At 43.5% G+C, this 26322-nt stretch overlaps 2 protein-coding genes and 1 long non-coding RNA gene across 7 annotated transcripts in view; all 3 read right to left on the bottom strand.

Annotated features, from left to right (window-relative positions):
• Positions 1–9998, bottom strand: part of fgfrl1b (fibroblast growth factor receptor like 1b) — a 26539-nt gene extending 16541 nt beyond the window's left edge. For both annotated transcript variants that reach the window (XM_083686399.1, XM_083686400.1), the window contains exons 1-2: positions 9877–9998; positions 9639–9731 (exon numbers count right to left, since the gene is read on the bottom strand). In XM_083686399.1, the coding sequence (XP_083542525.1) occupies positions 9639–9708 (70 nt within the window). In that variant the 5' untranslated portion in view covers positions 9709–9731; positions 9877–9998. The remainder of the gene's footprint in view (positions 1–9638; positions 9732–9876) is intronic.
• Positions 9999–10973: 975 nt separating this feature from the next.
• Positions 10974–13560, bottom strand: LOC310816287. Of its 4 annotated transcripts, XR_014554643.1 has the most exons (7): positions 13517–13560; positions 12949–13015; positions 12507–12541; positions 12231–12310; positions 11970–12048; positions 11614–11684; positions 10974–11375 (listed from the first exon to the last, which is right to left on the bottom strand). It is a non-coding gene; the product is annotated as an uncharacterized lncRNA (long non-coding RNA). The 4 variants fall into 4 exon arrangements; XR_014554642.1 differs by having other exon boundaries at positions 11614–12048; XR_014554644.1 differs by lacking the exon at positions 11970–12048.
• A 392-nt stretch (positions 13561–13952) lies between these two features.
• Positions 13953–21233, bottom strand: hspa9 (heat shock protein 9). The gene is made up of 17 exons (XM_083686392.1): positions 20918–21233; positions 19905–19963; positions 19686–19773; positions 19164–19345; positions 18753–18877; positions 18271–18344; positions 17976–18082; positions 17480–17642; positions 17181–17273; positions 16865–17074; positions 16467–16694; positions 16233–16337; positions 16004–16121; positions 15804–15898; positions 15485–15577; positions 15231–15371; positions 13953–15034 (listed from the first exon to the last, which is right to left on the bottom strand). Exons 1-17 carry the CDS (start codon positions 20993–20995, stop codon positions 14942–14944), a joined length of 2052 nt encoding a protein of 683 aa, XP_083542518.1. The 5' UTR covers positions 20996–21233; the 3' UTR covers positions 13953–14941.
• Between the last annotated feature and the right edge of the window lie 5089 nt (positions 21234–26322).

Here is a 26322-nt window from a genome sequence, read left to right as displayed (position 1 = left end):
ATCCATAAAGATAAAAGCGGGGAAGACGTTACGGCCCGGGCAGTGGACTTATACTGGCTGTCTTCAGAGGGTCTCTGACAGCTGGATCCGACATATAATCTATGCTGAGGCAGATGGGGGGTCCCGTAACCTCTATGGATAACCATGGATCACTTTTAAGCTCCAGTGTGCTTTCGTCCTCTCGCGGCCCACTTTGTTTTAGACATCTTGATACGGAGGAGGGGAGGGGGGGGGGTTGATTTCAGGGAGGATTTATGGGGAAGGGAGGCCTCCTCCCCCCAAACCGCAGCCCCTGGAAGCGCTTTGAAGCGGCGGTGGCCTCGGCTGACTCAGGAGAACGGCGCTGGTGTCGTACGGAGAGCTTCAAACGGACCTCGACAGTGCTCTGCCTGGATAAATTATTAGGGCAGAGGAAGTAGCCGGGGTTTCGGGAGAGGGGGGGGAGAGAGATAAAGACAGAGAGAGGACCAGGAGTAAGAGAGAGAGGAGCAAAGGTGAAGGAGAGAGAGGGAGAGAGGAGCTAAAGTGAGAGAGAAAGAAAGAGAGAGGGAGAGAGGGAGAGAGAGAGAGGGGCATGATAAATGGATAGAGAGATAGGAAGAGATAGGGAAAGAGGGGGAGGTGAAATGGTTATTTAATTAATAAATGGAGGGCCCCAGGCGTGGGAACCTGGCCAGGATGTCGCTGTGAGTGGATTGGACACATGTACGTCAACACAATCACATTCATTGTCCTGTATAGGCAAGGGACTACTGAACATGTGTCCATGACAGAACTACAGGGGAGAGGGAGCCCTGTAATAAATTCAAAGGACAGTTCATTGGAAGGATTTTCTAAGCTTGTATCTACGCTCTTAGAAACAAAGGTTCCAGAAGGGTTTTTCGGCTTCAGCTCTCTGTGGATGAAGCCTTTGAAGAACCCTTTTGGGTTCCACATAGAACCTCTCTGTGGAAAGAGTTCAACATGGAACCCAAAAGGGTTCTCCCACAGGGACAGCCGAAGATCCCTTTTTCGGTTCTAGGTAGAACCTTTTTTTCTAAGTGTTCAAAGGTCAAAGTTCTTTAATGTACGTAAGCATGGTGGAACACCTTCTAACACAACTGGACCCATGAGTAGAGACATCATAGAGACCCAATATGTTCTGCTCTCGACAACAAAAGAGGAGAGAGAAAACAAATACCACACTGCTGATACAACGATAGTCCAGCCTTAAAACAGGTCAGACCAACCAAGGTGCCCTCCATCTTGAGTTCAATCTCTAGGCTATTATCTCATTTAAAGAGCAAACGGGCTTATCTCTCTCTCCATATCCTGACATAGACAAGAAGAGGGGGGGCGAAATGGCCGCCTATTGTAATGTCATGTTTGCCTTCGTAGATAGGCCCGTTAGACCAAACAAAGCTAGCTCTCGGTCTTGTGTGTGGAATTCGGTTCCTTATCAGTGCTGAGAGATTACGCCGTTGTCCTGATGTGATGCTAGGGTACGGGAATACGAGACAAGATGGAGGAGGACTTGGGCAAACAGGGCTTGGTAAACAACCCCCCTGTTTACCTCTATCTCACCCTGGTGTGTGTCTCTCACTCCCTCCCTCCCTCCTCAGTCAGGCCTCCTCAAGACTCCCTGCATGCATGAACGACATCCTCTGCCCATCTAATGACTCTGCCTCATCCCCTAACCAGGGATGCAGTGGAGGAGAATGTTGTTTACGCACCATTTTTTTTACGGTGAAAAACGTTTACCCGGCTTCTTTTACGAAAAGGTATGGATTTTAACATGTACTCTCCTCCAGTGTTTTACCCACCTTTCCTTCAACCACTTCACCCTTGTCTTTAACGATAGCTCGGGCTGAGATGTTCATGTCCCCGCTTCTTTAGTGTCCTCCCACCTGACCCTGTTCACACAGCCGTGTATGAGGAGCAGCAGGAGTGATTTGAATATGAGTGGGTTTTCACCTTTACACGATGAAACAGATTTCGAGACATGCTTCTAAAACCTGGCTGCAACCCCCCCCCCCTTACTCTTACGAATGCCCGGTTTAAAAGAAGAGCCAAGAGCGACATCTTCCTCAATCCGAACCCCTGTCTACATACTCCCCGTCCTCAACTCCTCTACGTCCCCTGTGTATTCTGTCCTCTCACAAATCCAAAGTTCTGGTCTTTCTTCTATATGGGGGGGTCCCCTCTCTTTTCCAACAGGTCCAGCTGTTGGGCTTTAGAGGACATGAGCCAGCTGTCTACTGATCCTGACCTCTCCTCTCCACGGAGGAGTCACACAACACTTAACTCGATTAACTGTGCAGCAGATTCACCGCAGCACAATCTCATCTCAGCAGCCTCTCAACCTTGTGTGTGTGTGGGGGGGGGGGGCAGAGCACTTGTTCTCTATGTCTCCAGAGAGCTGGAGATGAGATACGTGCTACAGCCGTGGCTGTAAAGGCTCAACAGAGTATGTGTGTGTGAGTGTGTGTGTGTCTGTCGTCACACCCATGTCAACGTGCCTGTGTTGGCCTTACCCCAACCAGAACCCATACAGGCCAGCAGCTGTCTCTGAGTATATGGTGGCTCAGTGTGTGTGTGTGTGTGTGTGTGTGTGTGTGTGTGTGTATGTGCGCAAACGTGTGTGTGTCTGTGTGAAAAAAACCCATAGGAACATTGGAAGAACACTCTGCTCTGCTCTACCTTTGTAGGAGAACACAGAGACCTGGTCATTCCTCACACTCAAACCCTTGACATTCTTGGACAGTGACGTCTAGCGTCTGCCTCCTTTTAGCCCTGGCATGTTGTTGGAGCAGAGGCTTTGCCCACCTCCGGTCCACCTCTACCGTGGCAGATCCTGGCACGAGGGCACAAGGGCAGATTTGTTCGCCCTGGCGCCAGGCCTGTGTAGGGGGTTGGGGTTGGGGTGTATGGATGCCGTGGGCTGTAGTAATAGAGCAACGATGGGGACCTCAATGCCCACCTCTCCCTTCAACTGCCCATACATACACACACACACACACACACACACACACACACACACACACACACGACTCTCCCTGGTGCAGCAAAAATGCCAATCTGTAATTCCACTGTGAATGGGATTCATGTGTATGAGTCACGGGATAGAGTGGGCGCCTTATGTACACACTCAGGCTGAATCACAGAGGCTCCAGTTCCCCAGCCGCGTGTCTGTGTGTGTGTGTGTGTGTGTGTGTGTGTGTGTTGTTGTTGTTTCCCATCAGATCCAGGCTCACTGCTGTGAGGGTAAGAACCCACAACTACCGTTGTAGCTACCCCTATGCGGAACGGGACCCTCATCTCTGTGTTCCCAGCACTGCGGACCACCAGCAGCTCAGACCACAGGGAAGGGCAACGCAGCGCCAACTCTGTCCTCATAAACAGGCCTGCAGCTCCATAGGGATTCTGGGTAATGTTGTATAACTAGCGGGATCAGGGTAATGAGCACCTGCTTATTAAGCACGGCCCTTTTTGTGTCAACAGTCCGACCGACAGCTATCTCACGCGAGGTTCCCTAATCCTGGCTTTGGCACTGTGCTCCATGGTAATGTTTACATGTTCCTTTGTGTGTCGGGGGCTGCTGCTGCTGCTGCTACTACTGCTACTACTGCCACTACTGCTGCAGGGCTAGTCTGTCACTGCTGGAGTTGCGTGCCAGAGCGGAGGCAGGACGGATTGCACTTGGGAGACCCAGACGAGACTGCACACGTGCACGCACCAACGCACACACACACACACACACACACACACACACACACACACACACACACACACACACACACACACACACAGGGCAAGGCCAGGTGGACATACTGTACTGATCAGTGGCTCATTGCTACTTTTAGAGAAACCCGCTGTGCGTTCAGTGAGGTGAACCATCGGTTCAGAACGTTGCAGCAAGAAATGTAATTTATCGAGCTGACATGACGACCCCTTGTCTACATGACAGACTTGTCATACCTGTTCTAGAGACACATTTCTATCTGATTCTGTAGCGTTCCAACCTCCTGAACAGGCCCCTGCCGTCTCGGGGCGTTGCCTCTCTTTCATCAGGGTCACACTCTGAGCTCTCTGTCTCTCTTCTGAGGCCCTTATTGGTAGCAGACTAAGAGGCCCTTTCTTGTTGGAGTGCATGTTTCCTATGCTACTCCCAGAACATTCTGTGACCTATGGCGATGAACCAAGCAGAAGTGGGGCTCTAGCGTTCGAGCTGTTATTGGGAACGGACGAGAGGCGAGCGCGTCGAAGATGAAAGCCATTAAGGAGGCCCTTCCGTTGAGCCACAGGTTCTAAATGCCTGGAATGTCGGTGTTCCGGGAAAAAAGGCAGGATTCTAAAAGAGAACCCCTCCGCGCCCTGAGTCAATGGGACGAGCGCACGGAAGGGGCTGTTCACCGCGCTCTCCATGACATCTTAAAAGCCCAGGGTACAGGCTGTGAGGAGTGGTGCAAAGGGAGGGTAGGCTCCAGTAATCCCTCTTGGTTAAGGCGTGTGTAATCCCACCTTTACCAGGGGACAATGGACCTGCCACAGTGCCTCCTCCATTAGGAGGACAGGCCCCACAGAGAGAACAAATTGGTCATGACGAGCACTTGGCCTGGTCTTGTACGAGTGCACTGCACTGACAAGCTAAGTCCATGGGAATGGAGAGAACAATGGAGGGAGGAATGACAGGAGCTTCCAATGTCTCATTCACTCCCAATATGCCTTCTCCCACCTGTGCAAACACAGTCAGGTAAGAGCACACACACACACAGCCCCACTCACAGGGATGACACCTCTATGACCTCCACAAGCCGTTGGCTCACCACAGAAACCTTTATCTAAACTAGGGCGCCAGTGTTTGAACGCCTGCCACTCTTCTTTGTATTTTAATGTCTCCTCTATAAATACCAACACCATTTGCAAACAGCGGTGCTTGAGCAACACATCTCTACCAAACGCAGCTCATTAACGGCCTTGTTTACGTAAAAAGTTCCTTTTCCTCACGCGAAGCACCCATTCTTTTTTCTTTCTTTTTTTTTAAAGGCAGCATGTTTAAGAGAGATCACAACTACAAAGACAGCTGGGGCCTACTTAAAAACAAAAAATAATGGGGATTTTTTCTTTTGACTCCTTGGCGGAATTGAAAAAATATGGATTCAAAGACAATATGGGTTTTGGCAGCCTTCATTCATGTGGGCTGATGTATGAGGCGAGGTGTGTGCTCGGCACATTGTGAGATGTGCTGGGGTGTACATCATGTTCAAATCTAATCACAGGACTTTTTCCCCCAACCAAAATGTGTCGGTTAACTAGCACTAGGTTTATAGAGCCAGAGAACACACACAGTCAGCATCACCTGCCAAGCTGTCCTCCTCAATGCCAAACATGAAGACAAAAACTAGAGCAAAACAGCAATATGAGAAAGGTGAACTCATGAAAACTTTATATGGGAGCATGTGTGGTAACTGGCAAACACCTTACATATTGTCCTTTGAAAGTGCCATGTTAGCGGGCAACATGCAACGTCAATATGAATGTTTCCTCCTCCTCCATGCACTGTGTCTCTCAACTGAATAATACTTCATTGAAAAAATTGTTCAGCGCACACGAAGCAGGGTCCTGCACAGAACCAGATATCCAGCCGTACAAACCCACTCGCACGACGAATGTACAGTACCGCACGCAAACAGAATTCCAATGCACCTGGGATGAGATTAAAAAGTGAACATCAAAGAACTTGAGGAGAGTACAGTTGGCAGGAGAACAGTGTTGGCTCAAAGCAGATATTACTGTAATAACCATGTAATGTTTGACATCACAATTTTACAAACGCAACCTGACAACTGTATGTTATTCATTCATACATTCTAATGCCAAAATGTATAGTTCTACCGGGAATACAAGACATTTTAGATTTCAGGTCTCGTGCCCGCGCTACCGATGGGGGTCGACCCCTCAACCTGCCTATCCCTAGTTACTCTCCCCTACATTTCTGAAATGAATATACAGTACAAAAATACAAAATGAAAAAAATATTGAAGCCCTCATAAACCCTTGTATCCTTTAACCGATAAATTCCACTCTCCTTTAGAATCATTTTGTTTTCATTCAGATTCCAGTGCTCGAACCATCCTCCTCCTCTTGACCAGCAGATATGCACCAGACGATATAGCTGCTGTCCATCAGTGGCTGAGCGCTGTCGCCATGGCTCCAGCTAGGACTGTGTCTAATCAGCAGAGTGTGATAAGGCGGTAGACCGCCTGCACTGCCCCATTATCAACCATTATCTGCCTAATGAGCTGGAGGAGACTCACACCTGCTGAGAGAGGCACACAGGGGAGATAGAGGGCTCAGTCACACGTCACACCAAGCAGAACTTTAGAGGTGCACCTTCATTTGTTTTTCTGCCGTATGGCTGGCCTGCCCCTTGATCTGGTATAAAGTTGGGAGATGGGGCTAGGTAAATGTGACCACTCTCAGATTCATACTTCGACAGGGTCTGGATGCGAAGACAAATCCCAGTCTGTGGGATTGAAATGATAGTTTTAAACATATTTCAAAGCTATACAGAGTTTGTTTACAAAAACATTGTTTACAAACAACGAAGTAAAACAACCCTATATTATGGGTTATAATAAGGTAAGCCAGCTGTACTAAGCTCATTAGGCATTTATGAGTCATATTCTTCAAAAATCAAAGCGTATAGTATTGACCAGCAGAACTGTTTTGTATGGATCACAAGACAATGGGTAAAACTGTAATGTCATGACGCAACTATTTAATTTAGGCTTTTGTGAGATTCATTGAATAACGTACCACTATGCAACATTCAGTATGGGTAGTTACTGATTGGGAAAAGACAAGCCAGACCTTGCAGTGCTGTGAGGTGTCTGAGAAGCTTAACATGGCACTAATACTCTCCATCAACTGTAAACTGTGACTGTTACTGAGCATGTTACCATTACGTCTCATTTAACACCAAATAGACGCCTCAAAACCATTTTCAGATTGAGAGGCTGAATCACAGGACGAACCTTTGATACGTGTCCAAGTCAGAGAGAAAAAAATCCCCCCAAAACATGTGGCTGTCGCTGCATCTTTGATAGAAAACACTATTTTGTTTCAGACTGGAAGTACATAAATCAAACGACTTCCTAAGTATTTATTAGCTTTGGGTACGGTCTGTTCGAGACTTTGTGTTCAAATCAGCTCACAGCCAGCAATCTGGATCTCCAACTGAGCATGTCTGAGCGGTTAGGGCAGACGGCTGGCCCTGGAAGGTGTGACAGCCCGGCACAGGGCCATGGAAGGCCTCTGAGAGAGAGTGCAGGGCTGGGGCTGGGTTGGAATGGCAGATAGCGCCCTAAGCGCCCGTGGGGGGGAAGCTCACAGCCCATGCGGGCCACTTCTCTCCAGACGTCAAGAGGAGCCAGCGAGAAACAGGAACTACGTGACCACATGAGGAAGAGTGAGGAGCCAAAAACATTCCGCAAACCGGCTGTGTTCGCACATTATCTCCACTGTGTGTGTGTGTGTGTGTGTGTGTGTGTGTGTGTGTGTGTGTGTGTGTATGGAGCAGACAGCATGGTTATCCCACCCAGAGAACACTCTGTGGCTCTTACGTCACTCTTCATTGACGGCCAGCCAGCATGAACTTGCTTTCTATCATGGATTTAATGGCATGTCTGACAGGGTTGGGTTTTTGTATGTACGAAGTTTCAGATTTTCAGTTTATTGAGAAATCATTGAAAATAAATGCCCAAATGGCAACCATTCAATGGTAACATGATGATCAATCTACTTCCTGAATTGATACTGAAATGACCCCAACCCTGTGTAAGCCAAGTTGAAGTGGTAAACTCGCTCCCCAATTTGAAATACCCCCACCATCAGCATCGATGGCATTTCCCCAGAAATCCCCAGAGCCTGTGAGTATATTCAATAGGGCTGCATCCCCTCACCTGGATTATAACCAACACTTCTCAATGTACCCTTCCCGGACATAGACCTCCCTCATAGCACCTCCGCACCCTCACCAGGCTCTCGCTACACGACATCCTGGGCTCTGGCATTCCTAGGATGACTAGAACGAGGCAGAAAGGAAAGCAGCAATCCAAGGACAACAAAGATTGTGTGCATTTCCTCCTAACACCCACTCCAGCACACATACACACAGACACAAGATACCCAACCCCACCCCACAGCCTGTACGCACGCACGCACGCACACACGCACGCACGCACGCACGCACGCAGGCAGGCAGGCAGGCAGGCAGGCACACACACACACACACGCACACACGCACACACGCACACACGCACACACACACACACACACACACACACACACACACACACACAATGAATAAATAGAGAGAACAATGGTGTGATTACTCCAGAGAGGTCAGGATCTGGCCAACATTCTTGAGGCCTATCTCGCTGTGGCCAGATACCTTGTCACAGCAAGCCTGCCTTGATATGCTTAGTCTTCTTACTGGAAGTATTTTATAGATGCCACCATCGACAAACCACTTTAGGACAACAGAGTAAGAATGAATTATAACACACCACTGACTACGGGAGTCAGCACTACTCTAAATACAATTAAAAACAGGACAATGTTGAACCTGATATTGAAACATTTGCACCACACTCAAATTCACCTAGATGCAACTTCCATATCATATCCATACCATGCCTAGCCTATGACAACTCAAAATCACACCAACAAAAAATTAAACTGGGTTTGAGATGGTAGTGTAAAATTCACCTTAGACTTATTTACTTTTTCCTTACAATGCAGTGTTTATTTCCTGCAACTCTAGGGACATTTAAAGTGCCCCAAAGTCTACAGTCAGCAGTGTGGAGGATCATAGAGGCTAGGCAAACAGCACCCCTCTGTCTGCCCTGATTTACTCTACCAGCCCAGTAGGTGTCATCAGTCCTGCTTTGATTTACATTAACTGCTTTTCAACTTGGCAGGAGATGCAAACGTGTGCACCTCTACATTCCCGTAGCTATTCCAAGAAAAGGCATGCTTGTTTGCTATCCGACGGGCTCCGCTGATTCAAACAGGGTTGCTTCAAAAGCCGCACTTCTGTGCTGCCCCGTGGTTGATGTGTTTTGTCAGTAAACAGAGCGCAGGGCCACTCTCTGGTGCACAGTTATTCATTTAACAAATTTACCACTAAAAGGATGTTTTGTCTCTGTTGACCTTTGAATAAATTTGAATGTCTGGTTGGGAGCCAAAGTGGAGTTCACAGAATTGTTAACGAAATTCCTTTGAATTAAACATGTGAGAGAAGCGAGGCCTTTCTGGGTGGAGGGGACTGGCTACTCTCTCTGACAGTGCTGAAGACAAACATTTTCCAACAAACAAAAATATTTGCACAGCCAGAAAGCAAGAATTTGGTAAAGACAATTCTGTACTATTCTTCTATTTACTGTATAGGTTTTAACTTAAGACAATGCCTATTAACTGGATTAATTGTGCAAAAACGTTGAGGTGATATTTTCTCTCTATCATTATCAACATCCATGCCATTACGTTCATACAGATAGTTTCCAGAAATGAGGGCAGAGAGGAAAAGGGTGAATTTGAAAGTAACAATCATTCCAAAATACTGCACCAAGATAGTACGATATAACATGTCTTACCTCTAGCCTCACATGACAACAGAATAAACATCAAGGTACACAGAGCCAGACACCCATCCTTAGTGAACATTTTCAGCAAGTGCAGTTTACAGTCTGTCGAAAGGGCAGAAGAGATAATTCAATGACAAACGTACCTTATAACAGTAATGGACTTGATTGAGTTGACCAAGTTACGTTTAAATTACATCTCCACAGTGACATAATTAAATGAAGTGCGCAGATTAGTGGCGATACTCACATGTTGCGTCTCCTCCAACCAAATCCTTCCACTGAATGTATATCAACACAATGTCACTGTAAAGTCTGACGTAGAAATCAAGTCTTGAAGCATACAATTAATCAGATATAATTAGATTCACTTCTTCCACGTAGAAAATAGCTCTCCTATAATATCGCCTGATATACTATAATTTAGCTGCTTTTTTTAAAATGCCAGTCCTCGAAAAAAAGGTGAAATAACGGGTAATGGTCAAGTTGGAGGGCGCCCCTCTCTCTTCATCCCTGTTGTGTCCTTCTGCATCCTTTTTGCCATGAGGAAAAGAGTCGAAGTTTCCAAAGTATCACAGCTGTGGAACCGCTGGCCAATCGTGGACCAGCTTGAATTCCACACTGCGTTTCGCCGCAGCGATGCTTGGGCGCCCCCTCTGGGCCAATTCATACAAATCCCTGTCTCAAAGTTGAAGACGCTTTAGGCGCCCATTTGAAATATATTTTACTTTTTATTGCTGTATAAAATGCACAGTAAGATTAAGGAAAAGATCACAAACATATATGCTTCAACAAATAACACAACGTAAAACAGAGCTGTCGGTTACATCACATTGAGAACAGACAACATAAAGGCTGATGGATACATGAGCATTTTGAGGTTATCAGAAGGTAAGAGACAAACTGGTATATTTGCTTAGAATAAAAGTCTGACTTAAATGTTCTTCACACGTTTTTCCATCGTGGGATTTGTAAACAATTTGTAAAGTGATGGAGGGTGTGCAAATATATTTACCCATTACAATCATGATATAGACTCCTTGCTTTTGAGGAATAGACCTAACTTATAAGAGCTGGCTATAGTCCTAAAACAGGAATAAAATGTCCTAAAACATTTTAAAACTGCATACACAGAGCTGAGTAGAAGACTACTCCTTCACACCATCACATCCCAGAAATTCTGAGCTCATTACATTTAGATTGTCAGTCATGGGTAGATTTATTTTATAAATAAGTGTGCATTTAAATATTACTTTGTTTTATGCTGCCCTCAATGGTGCCAAGACAAGACAGAACATGGCAGAATACCAGTAACAGTACACATCTCAGGTTAAGTTACACAGAAAAGGGATTGTAAAAAAACCACATTTTATTTATACAGCACATATCCATTACACAGTGAATGTAGAAGAACTCATGGTGATATGCATGATAAGGTGTCTTTAGGCACAATTTGTACAACACAATAAAATGGTTGGGGAACAAGGGAGTAAAAGGCTGGGTCCCATTGTTGGGAATCATAGGGGTGTGGGAGCAGTTCAGGTGTGCAGAAGGTAGTGTGCAGCAGTGTAGGTCTGTCAGGTGAGCAGGCATGACACTAAAAGGACTTCAGACTTCCTTTCCCCTTGAAGGACAAGATCAGTTCAGAGGCCATGTGACCCTACAGTAGTACCAGAGACAGCTGGACTGGCAGTTCTCAAGTCAATCTGCAGGATTCCTGTTCCTCTCCCAGGTTCTGACAAGATACACCTGTCAAGGTACAGGTCAAATTACAAATCTCTTCCACCACTGACAAACAAATTTAACAGGATTGAAAATATTGTCTCAGGTCTTCTAGTCAGATTATTGTAGATTGAGTCTACTTTAAACTGTGCCAAAGTCCTGCAATTATTCTCCCAAGTTTAAAGAGATCATAACGAGGAAGTAGCCTCTGCTATGATAGTACATCTTGGGTTGTACATCATTCCAACTGCCACAATTAAATTACCTGGCATCATCTCCCATTGAAACAAAGTTCCATTTCGGCATCAATCCAGTAAGCAGCTCCATGCATCATTCCTGTGAAACAGCAAGAAAAAATGTCAACACCAAGGAGCAACATACAAGATTAAACCTATAGGAGGTACACATGAAACATCACATGACATTGACAAACATGAGTTTAAGAGGATTGAAAACATTGTCTCAGGTCTTCTAGTCAGATTATTGTAGATTGAGTCTACTTTAAACTGTGCCAAAGTCCTGCAATTATTCTCCCAAGTTTAAAGAGATCATAACGAGGAAGTAGCCTCTGCTATGATAGTACATCTTGGGTTGTATATCATTTCAAATGCCACAAGCTACCTGGTATCAAATCCCATTCAAACTCAACATAAAGATCATTTCAGCATTGATTCAGTCCAAGCAGCTCCATGCATCATTCCTGTGAAAGCCCAAGAATACATGTCAGCACCTAAAGCTGAAACACACTCAACCACTAACTTCAAGTATTGTGCTCAGGGTTCCAAGATATCACCATAAATAAAGAATGATGTTGATATTAGCACCATCGCGCAACCTATGTTCTTGAGAATAAAATGATTCCCAATGCCACAAGTGCATTACCTGGCATCAACTCCCACTGAAATCAGTCATTTCAGAATCGATCCAGTCCAAGCAGCTCCATGCTCTTGTCTACATCATTCCTGTGAAACAGACCAAATAGAATATTCAGCACCTAAGAGCAACATGGATCCACCCACTAGCAGTCTGAAGAATAGTGCTCAGGTTTCTAAGATGTCATCACCATAAATTAAGAATGATGTGTTGATAGTATCAGCATTGCACAACTTATGTTCACAGGGCTACCAAACCCTCAACAAATGTTGATTCCATTCTCACCTTCAGTGGAGTTGTAGAAGATCAAAAACTATTGTCTGAAATGTAGAGGAGACACATTAGGAAGTTATTTTGCTTGTCTATACAAATAAAAAAGCAAATCACATGTACTCTGGAGTTGTTGACCAAATCAAATGTAGAATAGTTTGGCTTGTCTGTTAGCCCCCAGACTAGGGCTGCCCCAGTGCGTGTGGGTACAGCCAACTCTCGAGCGGGCACAGCTCTGCAGTAGGTCAGCGTCAATAGCCACTAAAACAGTGTCTACTGGGCCGGGCCAAATTAGCAGAGCCTTCCTCTTCCAGCAGTGTAACACAGCGAAGGCATGGGACAGGCCTGTACTGCTGACTACCGCTGGGGTACAGGAACTATTGTCAATCACATCATGACAATGTACCGTCTTAACAATCACTAACTGGTAAAAGGTACACAAGAAAACACCAATTACCTTGGATGGATTACGTTATTCCCAAGTGCAGTCCTCCCATATCTGTTGATTTGAGTGGTACTCCACCCTAAGGACAATTGAAAACAGTATCAGGTTTGTTAATCGTTTGCATAAACACATTCATGTCATTCTTTAAATATTAGAACATTGATTGTAGTCTCTCACACTTCCTATAAACAACCTTGCTTGGGCCTTGGCTTGAAACCACGTGCCACGTTAGCTAGTTAGCCTCGCCTGTGAAACTTGCCAGTCATCCAGCTGCACGGACCGGCTACGCAGGTAGCTAACGGACCTAGCTGGGCAACCCATGACTTCAATCACATTGATAAACCCTATAATATTTAACAGATATTGTTTAACTAGCTTTCAAAACTAAATTATAAACAGGAGGACCAGTAGTGTGACGCTAGCACATGCAAGCATTGCATCAAACGCGTGCAAGTCAAAATCCCTTGCCCCTAGTTCATCTTAACTTCGCAAAGTTATTCCCTGTTGACATGAAATGGTAGTCCTATTGGAGTCTGGCTAACTCTATTCACTATTTCATTTCTTAGCAACACAACCTTACCATTGCTGAATGTAGACAACATCTACCGACCACATTCATGTCTGCGAATGAGACCAAAGACGGGGGCGAGTGCACCTTTATAGCTCTCTACCGCTATGCATAGTGGGACACTCGAGACTCCAGCCAGGAAGCTGAGGCCTTCTCTGTCATGGTCTTGGGTCTGTCCGCCGAGACAGTAAATTAACACTCCTGAACAACATCATGAGATTCATCTTACATCTGCCCCAAACGAAAGAAAAGATCCCAGATGTGTAATTCAGCAATTAGATTAATAATCATTAACATGTCAGCTTCAGTGTTTCTTTATGCTTGCAAAGTTATCAGTTAACCCAGCCACCTTGTACAGACAACAATAGTCAGTGCAAATGTACAATGTAAGCTGCCATGTAAAAATGGTACCAAATATCTTTTCAAAACATCAAACACAAAATTGTTGAAATTTAGATTTTTATTAGAAAAGACAGCAACAGTAATTGAGACCCCAATTTTCACACCAATATCATATCCCCCCCCCCCAACCACTCTTCCGTTTCACGTGAACTACTTATTGTACAACAATCCACCGCATACCAGACATCTTTTCTTCCTCTTTTACTCACTGCGTCTGGTGGGTAGGAGGCAGTGCACATCATATAACTGTTATGGCAAAACAAAAACCTCTGGGGGAATGACTTACATTCTTATTCACCAAAGTAAGGACAGAATCGTGTTCTTACCAATGTGCATTCTTCTCCGCTCACACTCATAGGGATATTCTACATTACCATGCCAACAAATGTACATAGATAGTCCTATTTGTATGCATGGTGGTAACGTCAAGCCAGATTCTCATTCACAGCTCAAACCTATGAAAAACGTCACGAGGAATGAGCCAATTGTGCTCCTCTGCACTGAATGGAATAACAGCTTTGAAGATTCAAATGCCTTAAAAGAAATAAAACCCAGCTGTTGCATTGTCACATTATACATCTTAGACCACATACGTGGTTTACTTATATTACTGTACATATGCAAAATGTTTGGGTAGACAGATCTGATTAACAAAAACAGGATGAAGCTATAGAATGGCCAAGCTTCTTCATCTATTGCATTTCCACTGGTGTCTAATCGGTTGAACAGACAAGAGGCAGACGCCACCAATGAAACCCAAATGGCAAAAACACAATTTCTAAACGGTTCACTACCTCACAACAGATGAAAATAAATGGTTTAAAAATGGACAAGATATATTGTTCTGACAATTAAATTACAAAGAGGTGGAGGAACATACAATGACATTATTATACTGTATAGCTTACTGCAAAAACACAGTATGTGAGAACGACTTGAGCGCAACAGTCACTCGCTCAGGACCGCACACCCACACTCCCAAGCCCATCAGTCCATGTCTTCATTGTCTCCATGACAATCACAAGTGCAAAGGTTTTACTGCTTGTCTTCCTTCTTATCCTCCCCAGAAGAAGAGCCTGAGCTGCTGCCACTGCTACTACCACTGCTGCCTTCCCTTTCTGATGCCATCTGGTAGGGAAATCAAGAACAATGTGCAATTAATCACCACACATTATTCAAACAAACTGAACAAATCGCCTTTGTCTCCCTTGGAAAATAAGATGTTCAATCTCCAAAGTTTAACAGAGTTTTTGTGTGTGCATCCTTTGCAACACTCATGTGAATCTGACAATTCTGGGGTGTTGAGATCTACACAACCAATTACCTTCTTGTAGGCCATTTCGAAGAGTTTGAGTGAGGCCTGCTGGAGTGTAGTGGCTGCTTGTTTGATGTTCTCGCCAGTCTCTTCATCCTTCCGTGACAGCAGATCCCTCACTTTGACAATCTCCTCCTTCAGTTTGTTGCACTGAGGAAAAATGGGGAAAGACAGTCAAATACAAGCACTAGAGCAGCCACACAATCAAAATGGTCATGAACAGTAAGGAGGAAGAGTTGGTCTTGTTAAAATGTCCAACATACCTCATCAGCAGGAAGCTGATCCTTGAACTCCTCCATCTTGGACTCTGTGTCGTGGACGATGCCCTCAGCCATGTTGACAGCCTCCACACGTTCCTGAGAAAAAGCAAACAGGAGTTTGAGGGCAATCGTCGGCATCAGAACAGTCATAAAAATATGTCATGGGGCGGTTTCTCGTCCAGGACATTTTAAGATGTCTTTTTAAAGGTCAAGAAGTAGGCTTTATCTAGGTCTGGGGAAACCAACTAGGATTAGGACTACAGTTCCTTTGACTGGTATTCTCAGCGAAGGTTTGCTAAAGACAAGAGGATGTCAACCCTACCTTCCGCCTCCTGTCCTCCTCGGCGTACTTCTCAGCGTTCTTGACCATGTTCTCAATGTCATCCTTGCTGAGACCGCCAGAAGACTGGATTACAACTGGGAAAATGAGACAAAGCCGGTATGAGCCAAAGCAAATACATCCTACTGATGTTCTACAGAAGAGAAAGATTGCATTTCAAGGACAGGGTCTGATGGTCTTACTCTGCTGTTCACGGCCAGTGCCCTTATCTTTGGCAGAGACGTGCACGATTCCGTTGGCGTCAATGTCAAAGCAGACCTCGATCTGAGGCACTCCACGCGGGGCAGGAGGGACTCCGACCTGGAGAGGGGAAACATCAACAGTAGGGTGTTAGCATCAACATCCATGGGACGCGAGAGACATTGTGATACCATGTTCAGGTTTAGTAGTTATGTCAGCTGTGCCACTTACGAGAGTGAACTGTCCCAGGATCTTGTTGTCTGCTGCCATCTCTCTCTCTCCCTGGCACACCTTGATCTCTACCTGAGTCTGGCCATCAGCCGCTGTAGAGAATACCTGAGCAGAAGGTAGAGTGGGATCAGAATCAGAGACAAGACTATAAAAAGTTACATTGATATACGGTTTCACCAGTCTGCTTTTAGTACTAATCCTGATTTAAATCTCATAGGGTAATGTGTCTCTCACCTGGCCCTTTTTGGTGGGAATGGTAGTGTTCCGGTTGATGAGTTTGGTGAACACCCCTCCGAGGGTTTCGATACCGAGAGACAGGGGCGTGACGTCCAGGAGGAGGACGTCGGTGACATCACCGGCGAGCACGCCTCCTTGGATGGCTGCTCCGATGGCCACAGCCTCGTCGGGGTTGACGGACTTGCTTGGGGCGCGGCCAAACAGATCCTGGACTGTCTGCTGGACCTGGGTGAGGAGGCAGTGGGATAAAGGGTTTAGAGAGAAGCAAGGCATTTATAAAACTCAGGGATTAAACCTGGAAGTTGGGCACAATGTTATGAAACCAAAAGATGAAAATAGATTAAGTAGAACAGAAATGGTATTCGGCACAGGATGCCTGGGAACAATCTGCTCACCTTGGGCATACGAGACATGCCACCGACCAGCAGCACCTCACCGATGTCCCCCTTGGAGACCTCGGCGTCCTGCATGGCCTTCTGGCAGGGGGCCACCGTCCTGCGGATCAGGTCTGACACGATGCCTTCGAACTGGGAACGTGTCAGCTTAATGTTCAAGTGCTTGGGGCCAGAGGCGTCCATGGTCAGGTAGGGTAGGTTGATGTCCGTCTGTGTGAGAGAGGGTCTCATGAGCGTTCCCATGTCTGGAGTCAAGGTCTTGCTTAATCTACAAAAATTCAGTTCAGGGGGAAGTGTCTGCAGAGTCTCGACTCACCTGCAGGGATGATGAGAGTTCGCATTTGGCCTTTTCGGCTGCCTCCCTCACTCTCTGCATAGCCATGTTGTCCTTGGTCAGGTCGACACCAGACTGGAACGGCAAATCAAAGGCTTTGTCAAAAAGGCTACAAAGAGGAACACAAATATACATGTACCTTCCCAACTAATATGCTTTGGCTTACATAACATATGTTATGTTATGGAATTCAAGGCTTAGTTGTTGGGTCTTGATAGGTAATACATATTTAGTGATGATAATGAAGATGTTATTATCCAGGATATTCCCACCCCACTGACCTCTTTCCTGAACTCCTTCACAATGTGTTGCAGTAGGTGCTGGTCAAAGTCCTCTCCACCCAAAAATGTGTCTCCATTGGTGGATTTCACCTCAAACACACCTTTCTGGATTTCCAGGACAGATATGTCAAAGGTGCCACCTCCCAGGTCATAAACAGCAATGCTGCAAAACCAGAGAAGGCATGACAAATTAGAAGAAAGACATTAAGCCTGTATCAATATATGGTTATGGTTCTCAAGACTCTGTGACCTCTATGTACAGTTTATTCCAGTTTGTTAGACAGAGGCTGCAGTCTGATTCTCCACCCTTCTTCCCAAGCTGTGAACTCATTCACTCGCCTCCTTGGATTTAAAAGGAATGGACTGTTTGGTGGAATAACAATTGTGTAAACTCATGCTCTTGCTAAGAACAATCCAAAGCTTTAAATTAATTGGCGAGATTTGCGCCTGCATACTTAAAAGAGAGGGAGGAGAATGGCAGTGTTTGTACACTTACACTCTGTCCTGAGTCTTGTCCAGACCGTAGGCAAGAGCAGCAGCTGTGGGCTCATTGATCACTCGCAGCACATTCAGCCCAGAAATTTGACCAGCATCCTTTGTGGCCTATAAACAAAACAATCTCATCATTCTACAAGTTTACACACAGCGCATAGACAACATGAACAGATCTCATTGGGTGACTTGCCACTGTGCAAAGGAACAGCTAGCTGCTAAAGTGACTTTTGGCCAATACTCATGTGCCAACAATGAATGATTGAGCAAACAAAAGCTTCAGAAAGTAAGGCTCTTACCTGTCTCTGTGAATCATTGAAGTAGGCGGGCACGGTGACAACGGCATTCTTCACATTGTGACCCAAGTAGTTCTCTAAAATCAGGACAAATATGGAATGAGATGACATGTATTTAGCAAGCAGTAAGGCTGCAATAATTATCTGAATCAATTAAAATGTATTGATTATTTTTCATATTTTTCATTTGACAAAGGCCACTGTTGAGAGGATAATCTCAGTGTTTTAGGATTCCAATATCATATTTACAATGTAGAAACAGAATCTCAATGTAGTATTGATAATTATCATGGTGTTGTGTGTATACCACCAACTTTCTGGTGACACTTTCTGGAGAGACACTTTCTGGTCGAATTTGTAACTAGTTATGAACTAGTCATGATTCTATAGAATATTCAATTATTCGAAAAATGATTAGACAGAAGTTGCAGCCCTAGTAAGTAGGCAGGCGGGGTTGGAACCTGAGAAACAGTGTGCTAGATTACCTGCTGTTTCCTTCATCTTCATCAGCACAAAGGCACCAGCCTGGCTGGGTGAGTAGAGCTTTCCATGGGCCTCGACCCAGGCATCACCATTGGAGGCACGAACAATCTTGTAGGAGACGTTCTTCCTATACACACACAACAATAACCCTGTCACCCATTTTTCTACAACTCCAAACACTTTGCTTTTTAACAAAAATGTGGTCAGAGGTATCATCAGCTTTGCTTAAAAACAAAAACAAGTCAATATTCAAATCAATTAATGACACATGTTTGGTGCTACAGCTGATGAAACTCTCCCATCATCCATCTTTGCATGCTTTATGACGAAATGTTATTACTGCCCAATTGCACACATTTGGGAGATGAATGTTCATCGAGGTAATGTAGAGATCATAGAGCAAATGCACTCACATGTCCTTTTGAACTTCTGCGTCATCAAAGCGACGGCCAATTAGACGCTTGGTGGCATAGAGGGTGTTGTTTGGGTTGGTGACGGCCTGTCTTTTGGCTGGCATTCCCACCAGTCTCTCACCATCAGCTGTGAATGCAATCACTGACGGAGTTGTCCTTGCTCCCTCTGCATTCTCCAGTACCTGACACACAGCAACAACACTAGTCAGTGACAGACTACAAATAGGATCTTCAGGAGAAGAGTTAATGGAGATGGATCCTGGATCTGTTCTTCATCACAGTAAAGGAACAGTTCTCTCAAAATCAGAAGTTTGCGCAATGTTTTCAGATCAAGAGTACGCCATGTCCCGCGCCATCTTTTGGCGCATCTCTTGCAACAGGCACCATCTAATTTCCTAATCGGTGCCATCTTTACCATTCATTTTGGGGTTGCTGCATAAGCATCTGCACAACCAATGATTGTCACTGACAATAGCAAAACAAAGGGTTACAAAACATGCATCTAAGAATTACTCTACATACCCTTGCTTGTTTGCCATCCATCACAGCCACACAGGAGTTTGTGGTACCCAGGTCAATTCCAATCACTGAACCTTTGATTGCCTCTGACCTGTAAAACAGAGCCAAACAAGATGAGTACAAATGGAAAGACATGATCCTAAAAAGTCATTACATAATGAACTGCTTTTCGATATATATATATAAGATTAAAAACAAAAGCCTTTCACAAAAAACACTCACGCATAATCACGTCTGGCCATAGTTCTGACAGCATCTTGTTGGAATCCATTCCAGCAAGCCTAAGTGGAAGTTAGGTTGACCATCATTAGTGATTCATTGTAAAATCTGTTGCTTACAATAAAATGCTGATAGATGAAAAGAGTAGTTTCAATAAACACAGGACTCACAAAAAGGGTCCTCAAAATGCAAAAACATATTCAAAGCGAAAATAAGTTATCGGTATATAGCAGCTTAAGTGTGATTCATAGCTAACGTTATGTTTATTTAGGACATCCTGGACGTGAAGTGTGCCGGGTGCGTCCTCAGGGACACCACATTGAAGGTCACTTATGTTCTCTTCATGTGAGAGAACAAGGAATGACGCACTCATTCATAACAAGACCGACAGACTTGAATTACATTTAATTTCCTACAAACAAAATCTAATATCTTCAGATATTAGATTGCTAGACACCCTCTTAACTAATGTCATCCACGAGTGGCGTCTTGCAACCCACTGAATCTGTTACATGTGTTACAAGCAGTGAGTTTAGTGTGTATAGCTTGCTAGCGGGGGTTGAACTTCTATATAATAACTGAATAACAGCTAGAGATGTGCGCCCCCCCCCCGTCATCACGATCGCTTATCTGGAATACATTTTGTTTCGCATAGAACACATCATAGCTACAAGTCGAATTCACGAAGAAAACTGGCCGACCGGCCGGATTGCGTCAGAGCTAGCTAGTAGCTAACATAATTGGCTAGCCGCCGGTTAGCTTGCTGCTAGTCTTCTTGAACTGGTTGAGACCGGTGAATACATGCAAGTAGATATGACAGCATACAATATCATCATAGCTAAAGCTGTGGTTATCACCTTTCAACAATGATCATGAATCGTGTTCTTCTCTAGCACAGATAGGCAACGTAGAAAGTCATAGTCATAGCTAGCTAGCTAGCTAGCAAGCAGAGACGAGAAAGCTGTCGTTCAAGTGTGTACCTCTACGTTTAGGACAGTTTCAGCAGGTCGACTTACCTTCTTTATCAGCGAGGACACGCTTGAGCTGTTATGAGAGGGGAGAGACCTTGAGGCAGTTCTAGCAACACTCAACATGTTTGACAGTCTTGTCGCAAGCTAACTTTGCTAAGAAAATGAGGCCGCAGAATGACACTTCCAAACGGTTGAAAGAATGTCGAATCTAAAGACAAAAAACAACTCTGTGTAGATCTTATTTCTTTGAAGAGATGAGATATCCACGGCAAAAAATAGTGCTGTCTTTCGCCTGTTCGACCCAGTAAGGCTATGTAAGTTCTCCTCTGCTACTCAGAGACAACTGCGTCCGATATTCTCGAATTATCCAACACAAGCATGCGTGCATTGCTCCATGCATTGCGAAACGGACCCATTTGAGGCGCCTGTCCTTCGCCTGAGTCAACATTTGTCCTTTGAAAAAAAACACTTAAATTGTTTTCCATTTATTGTTCTGTTATCACACATCATCCATTTCCAAAACACTATTACTTCATCTCCAGTGTGCAATGTATTGTTTTAGAAGGTTAGGTTCTACTAAATATAGTCATGCTAAGCCAGGGACGTCATACAAAAGGGGCTTGTGAAGGTCATGTTCAGAACGGGGTGAAAAATTTCACGTGAATTACATCAGTGATGCCGGTGGTTGGTTATTGGTATGGTGCTGATGAAACAAAGCCGTTTGTTTGGTTCGAGACGTTTTGTACATGTGTTTCTCCCTTTTTTTTTTTTTTATTTAGTTTTATTTATTTTTTTTTACTTTTTTTTGTTTTACTAAATGCAGTAGTGAAATTCTGTATCATTAACCCTAAACACTTGATACATGTTTTGGGAATTAAATAGTGTAAAATCCCCGTAGCATTTCTGATAAATTGAGATATGGTACCCTTATCAGATTACCTTTGAAACTATACTCTCTTAATCTATTTACTGGACAGATATCATGCAAGCAATGACTGTAGCATGCAAGGCATGATCACTTTTCATGTCGAGGTTCAATGACATAGACCTACCGATAGATGGTGCACAAGCCATTCGGGTGCTCCATGCATCAACAGAAAAAAGGGCCACTCTTCTACAGGGGACAAATTGTAATTTCCATATCCTTTTTTTGAGGAGCTCAATGGATGATGCTGACAAATTACAACATTTTGAGTACAGATCTCAATAAATTGCTACTTTTCAAAAACATTTCATATATTTGAATACAGATATTACAAAGTAACTACATTTCCAAATCATTTGAAACCAGATTTCTGAGAGGGAATTTAAAAGCTGTGATACTCGACTGTTTCAACATGACACTGAAAGAGTACGCTGCAATTATGTTCATGCTGCCTGAAAATACTGCAGACATTTAAAGTCATTTCCAAACATTGTGTAACTTGTTCCACTGTGCTGGAAAGATAATTGATTAAATTTGTTTAACCGGATCTGATTGCGTAGGATGTGGATTTATTTTGACATCTTCTGACACATCGATTTGGATGGAAAATATATGCAATAGATGGTGTCTATCTTTTCTATGTGTTTGAGAACGAAGCATCCAGCTGTATCTATTCAATAGATAGTATGGATCATGGACGCACCTCAATATTTTTTATTTTGGAGTGAACTATGACTTTAAGTTACTTGGATGCAACTCTATTGAATGCAGTATAATTCCCATAGGTTTTCTATGCTAGAATGTTGATTTGTGTGAATGTTAACTATAACTTGCATGGTTGTGTCAACTGCAATAGAACATCCAGAAATGGTATGCAGTTTTACATGTCCTCTGTTTCCCAACAAGCCTCCAGATCATCTTAACATGATATATAAATGATAATCAATTAGATTTCTTGTTCTTCAATTCAAGTGAGCATAGTGATAAAGTGGTCTCAAAACCATGTTTTAAAAGTCATATATTTAGATTAAATGGTTGTAGCTTTTGATTCTTCATCAAAATTCATATTCATTTGGCAGTCATTAAACAGGCTTACACATATTTTGTTCCCATTAACGTCCACATAATCTAAAATATATATAAATATAATCTAAATATAATCAAATATAATTCATTTGTGAGACCGGTATTTGAATATGAAAGGAAACAACTGCCTTTTAGTTCAGCATTTAATTTTACTACCTCAAATTGGTCATTTCAAATAAACAATAAAATACAACCAGCCCTAGGTCTAGATGCTGGATTACTGACTGAAATACTTAGTGTCCTTAGGACAGAATTGAGAAAAACCCTAATAATAAGCGTTAACATTCTAGCTGAAGAGAGGCATTGGTTTATAGAATAACCATATACAGTACAACCTTGTAAAGGATCCTCACTGTAAGGTGACTGATGGGCTTTCCTATAGTAGATAGGGTTTGAGGCAGGCTAAACTGGCAACCTCATCTAAACAGGAAGTAATGTCATCAAGTTGATTCAATCGGGCCCATCTGTGGGTATGCCATGGTTGCGATGACAAAGCCTCTTCTCTCCTACTATTTTCAGAGAATGAGAGTTAGTTGACATTAGTCACTGCTTTTGAGAAACACCTTATTAAAAGTTATGTTGTCTAAACTTCAACTGAATCTTAATCCATAGAATAATAAGGAATTTGAATCTGAATCAATAGTTTTCAATCATTATCAAGACATAAGAAATCCATGTAATGGCAGTGTTACATATTTGGTCAAATTTGAGAAATGAAAATGGGCTAAACATGCATTTACAAATAGCCTGAATATCACAGTGCATGATAAAACGTATAGATGCTATGAATGCTATAAACAGAATATAGCTATGATGAATGAGTGATGTGGATGTGGAACCAAGTTCTTTGTGTGTGCTTATTGCGCTGAGAGCTGAGGTTAACTGCCATTAACAGACTTCTCTGGCTCGATGTTGGTCTAAAGTCAAGAGCTCTTACAGGCACAGCTGAGCAGAAGAACAAAAGCTTCTGTTCAAACCGGCTGTGTTTAGAAGAGGTAACTACTGAATTAGATCCCCCTCAGCTAGTTTTAGGGCCAGAAGCACATACACACCAGTAATAATGTTTAGTTTAGACCAATCTGGTCAAGAACACACAGAACAAACAAACTCGTACAAGGACAGCAAAGCCTCATGGGGTTGTGTACTAGCAAGTCTGCGGTGTCCTTGGCCCCCAGTGCACATGCCCTCAGTGCAGAGGCAGGCAGTCGGGCGGTGGACGGAAGCACGGGAGAGACACCAGCCTGGGACGACTGCATAGTCATGGTGCAGGGCATCAAGACTAAGACAGAGGCCGGAGTATGGAGCGGAGGCCCCAACCCAACGGCCAAGGGCTACCTAGAGCTGGGCGGGAAAGGTGAGGGGGAGCCACACACATCCCGGGAGGCGGAGGAGGAAGAGGAGGAGACGGAGGGGGACGAGGTGGAGGAGCTGCGGAACTTCCCCGGCAGCGAGGAGAGTCTGAGGAGTGAATTCCTTGAATAAGAAGACAAAATAGGAAGAAAGGATTCTCTGTCCCGCAGTCCTGGAACCTCAGCCACTACTTATCCATAAAGGTGTTTTTCTCCTGAGGGAGACACATTCTCAAGAACTACAACCACAGCAAGTGCTACCTTTTTCAAATGATATTTCAAATAAAATAGGATAATTTATGTTGATTAGATTATTAACTTATTACCATATTCTAACGATTTATTTCACTATATTTGTACAAATGTATGATATAGAACCATTGTTTTGTTTTTGTCAAACTAGACTGACATGAAATGGACTGAGAGATATTGTATTTTCTACATTGAGCATCTTGTATGCAGTGTAATATCAGTTTGTGATATAGCTGTATAACAGATTCAAATGATTTTTTGTTGTTGTATTGCACTCTTTCTTTCTTTTCTTTTCTTTTCTTTTCTTTTTTTTTCCTTTTTTTATGCTCTTTATTGAATGACTTCTGGTAGCCTTGACATGCTCAGTTGCTTATGCTTTCAAAGAAAAATTAGCCTTTTAGCCTTTAACCTTTATCTTACATTTTTCCTTTCGTGCTAGTCAGTCTCAGGTTCAACTGAGTGACCTTTGGTGACAAATCACATTGGTGCTTTGGGCATCAACCTTTTGGCGGGGGAAAGCCAAGAGTTGTGTTTGATGTGGCTACTCATTTCAGATTGAAAGACCTGTTCAGTTTGAAAAAACTGATAGGAACAAATTACTTCAAAATTAATTGTGAATGACTATTGTTGTGAGTAAAACAATTGCTAATTCAATATTGGTGTTTTTTGTTCATTTCAGTTCAAGGAATAGTGTCTACTCAATATTGTTCCATGAAAACACACACACGCACGCACGCGCGCACACACACACACACACACACACACACAATGGAAGCATCCAAAACTGGCTAGTTAAGCTTGATTCCACATTAAGCTCACACAGGCACTGAATTCATGAGCAATGAGATTTCAGTGATAGTGGTTGACAGTGGCACACATGACATGAAAAGCAGGGATTTCCCGTTGTTTGGAAAGTTTGTTAAGGGGTCTTTAAAGCTGTCACACAGATCCAGAACCAAATCATTGGACACCAGTCTTGTTCTCGGGTTTATCACAATCTAATAGAGAGAAATGGCAATGCACAAGGGCACAATGCTTCTTCTATTGCTTTCAATGATAAGTCTTATCAGAACAAAACCAGCACCTAAATTCTCAACCGAATTTCTTCATGATATCAAAGAAGCTAAAAAGCGAATTAAGGTAAGTTATTAAGGTTATTATACATGCCTACTAAATGCTAATACAAAATCTGTCCATAACTTGTAGAGATCTGTATATATTTTAATTATTATAGATATATATATTTTTTAAAGTATGGTTGTTAATGTTACCTGTGTTTCATGACAGGATTGTCCTGAGGACTGCCACATAAAAGTGGTGAGTCCATAAAAGTCTCTCACTGTATTCTTAATATTTTCTTCACTTGATTACAAACCTCTGATGCCTTTATGTTCAAATCTCGTGCATGACATGAGGTCTTAGAGGAAAGGTTCTACTATCTGTAATCTGTTTGATAACATGGCTTATCACAATCAGAATGCAGAAGTATGCTGCAGTAGCTTCCGCTTGTGTCTCATTTCAATATGCAAAACTTGGCAGAGTTGTCGCATTTGAAATCAGTCAGTCAACGTTGAAAAAAAAAAAAAGAGAGTTTATGTCTGATGAAGGCTTGTGACCCCTATTTTATGATTGGAGGATGTGAGGCATCTGCAGTGAGTTTTATATTGCAATAGACAACAATCATGTCTCACTTTCTTTTAACATATGCTTGTCTTTTTAGGAACCCAAATGCCAGTGTCATCAATTCTCCCCAGCATTAGTGGTAAGAGAAAGATATGAGATCAAAGCTTTTTCATTGGATCATTAGGCGATGTAGAGCCATTTCATGCAATGTTCAG

Source organism: Argentina silus (genome assembly GCF_951799395.1).
Source record: "Argentina silus genome assembly, chromosome: 15".
In the NCBI taxonomy this organism is placed as follows: Eukaryota; Metazoa; Chordata; class Actinopteri; order Argentiniformes; family Argentinidae; genus Argentina; species Argentina silus.
This window is presented reverse-complemented; position numbering and strand designations above follow the sequence as displayed.

Bases quoted from the DNA above. Each gene is read 5' to 3' on its own strand.
- hspa9 (XM_083686392.1), bottom strand. From the start codon at position 20,995: ATGTTGAGTGTTGCTAGAACTGCCTCAAGGTCTCTCCCCTCTCATAAC. The intron at 17,274-17,479 runs GTCAGTGGGGTG...TTGCCGTTCCAG, and splicing joins TGAAGGAGTTCAGGAAAGAG to TCTGGTGTCGACCTGACCAA. The intron at 15,899-16,003 runs GTAAGACCATCA...TCATTTTCCCAG, and splicing joins CACTGGCCGTGAACAGCAGA to TTGTAATCCAGTCTTCTGGC.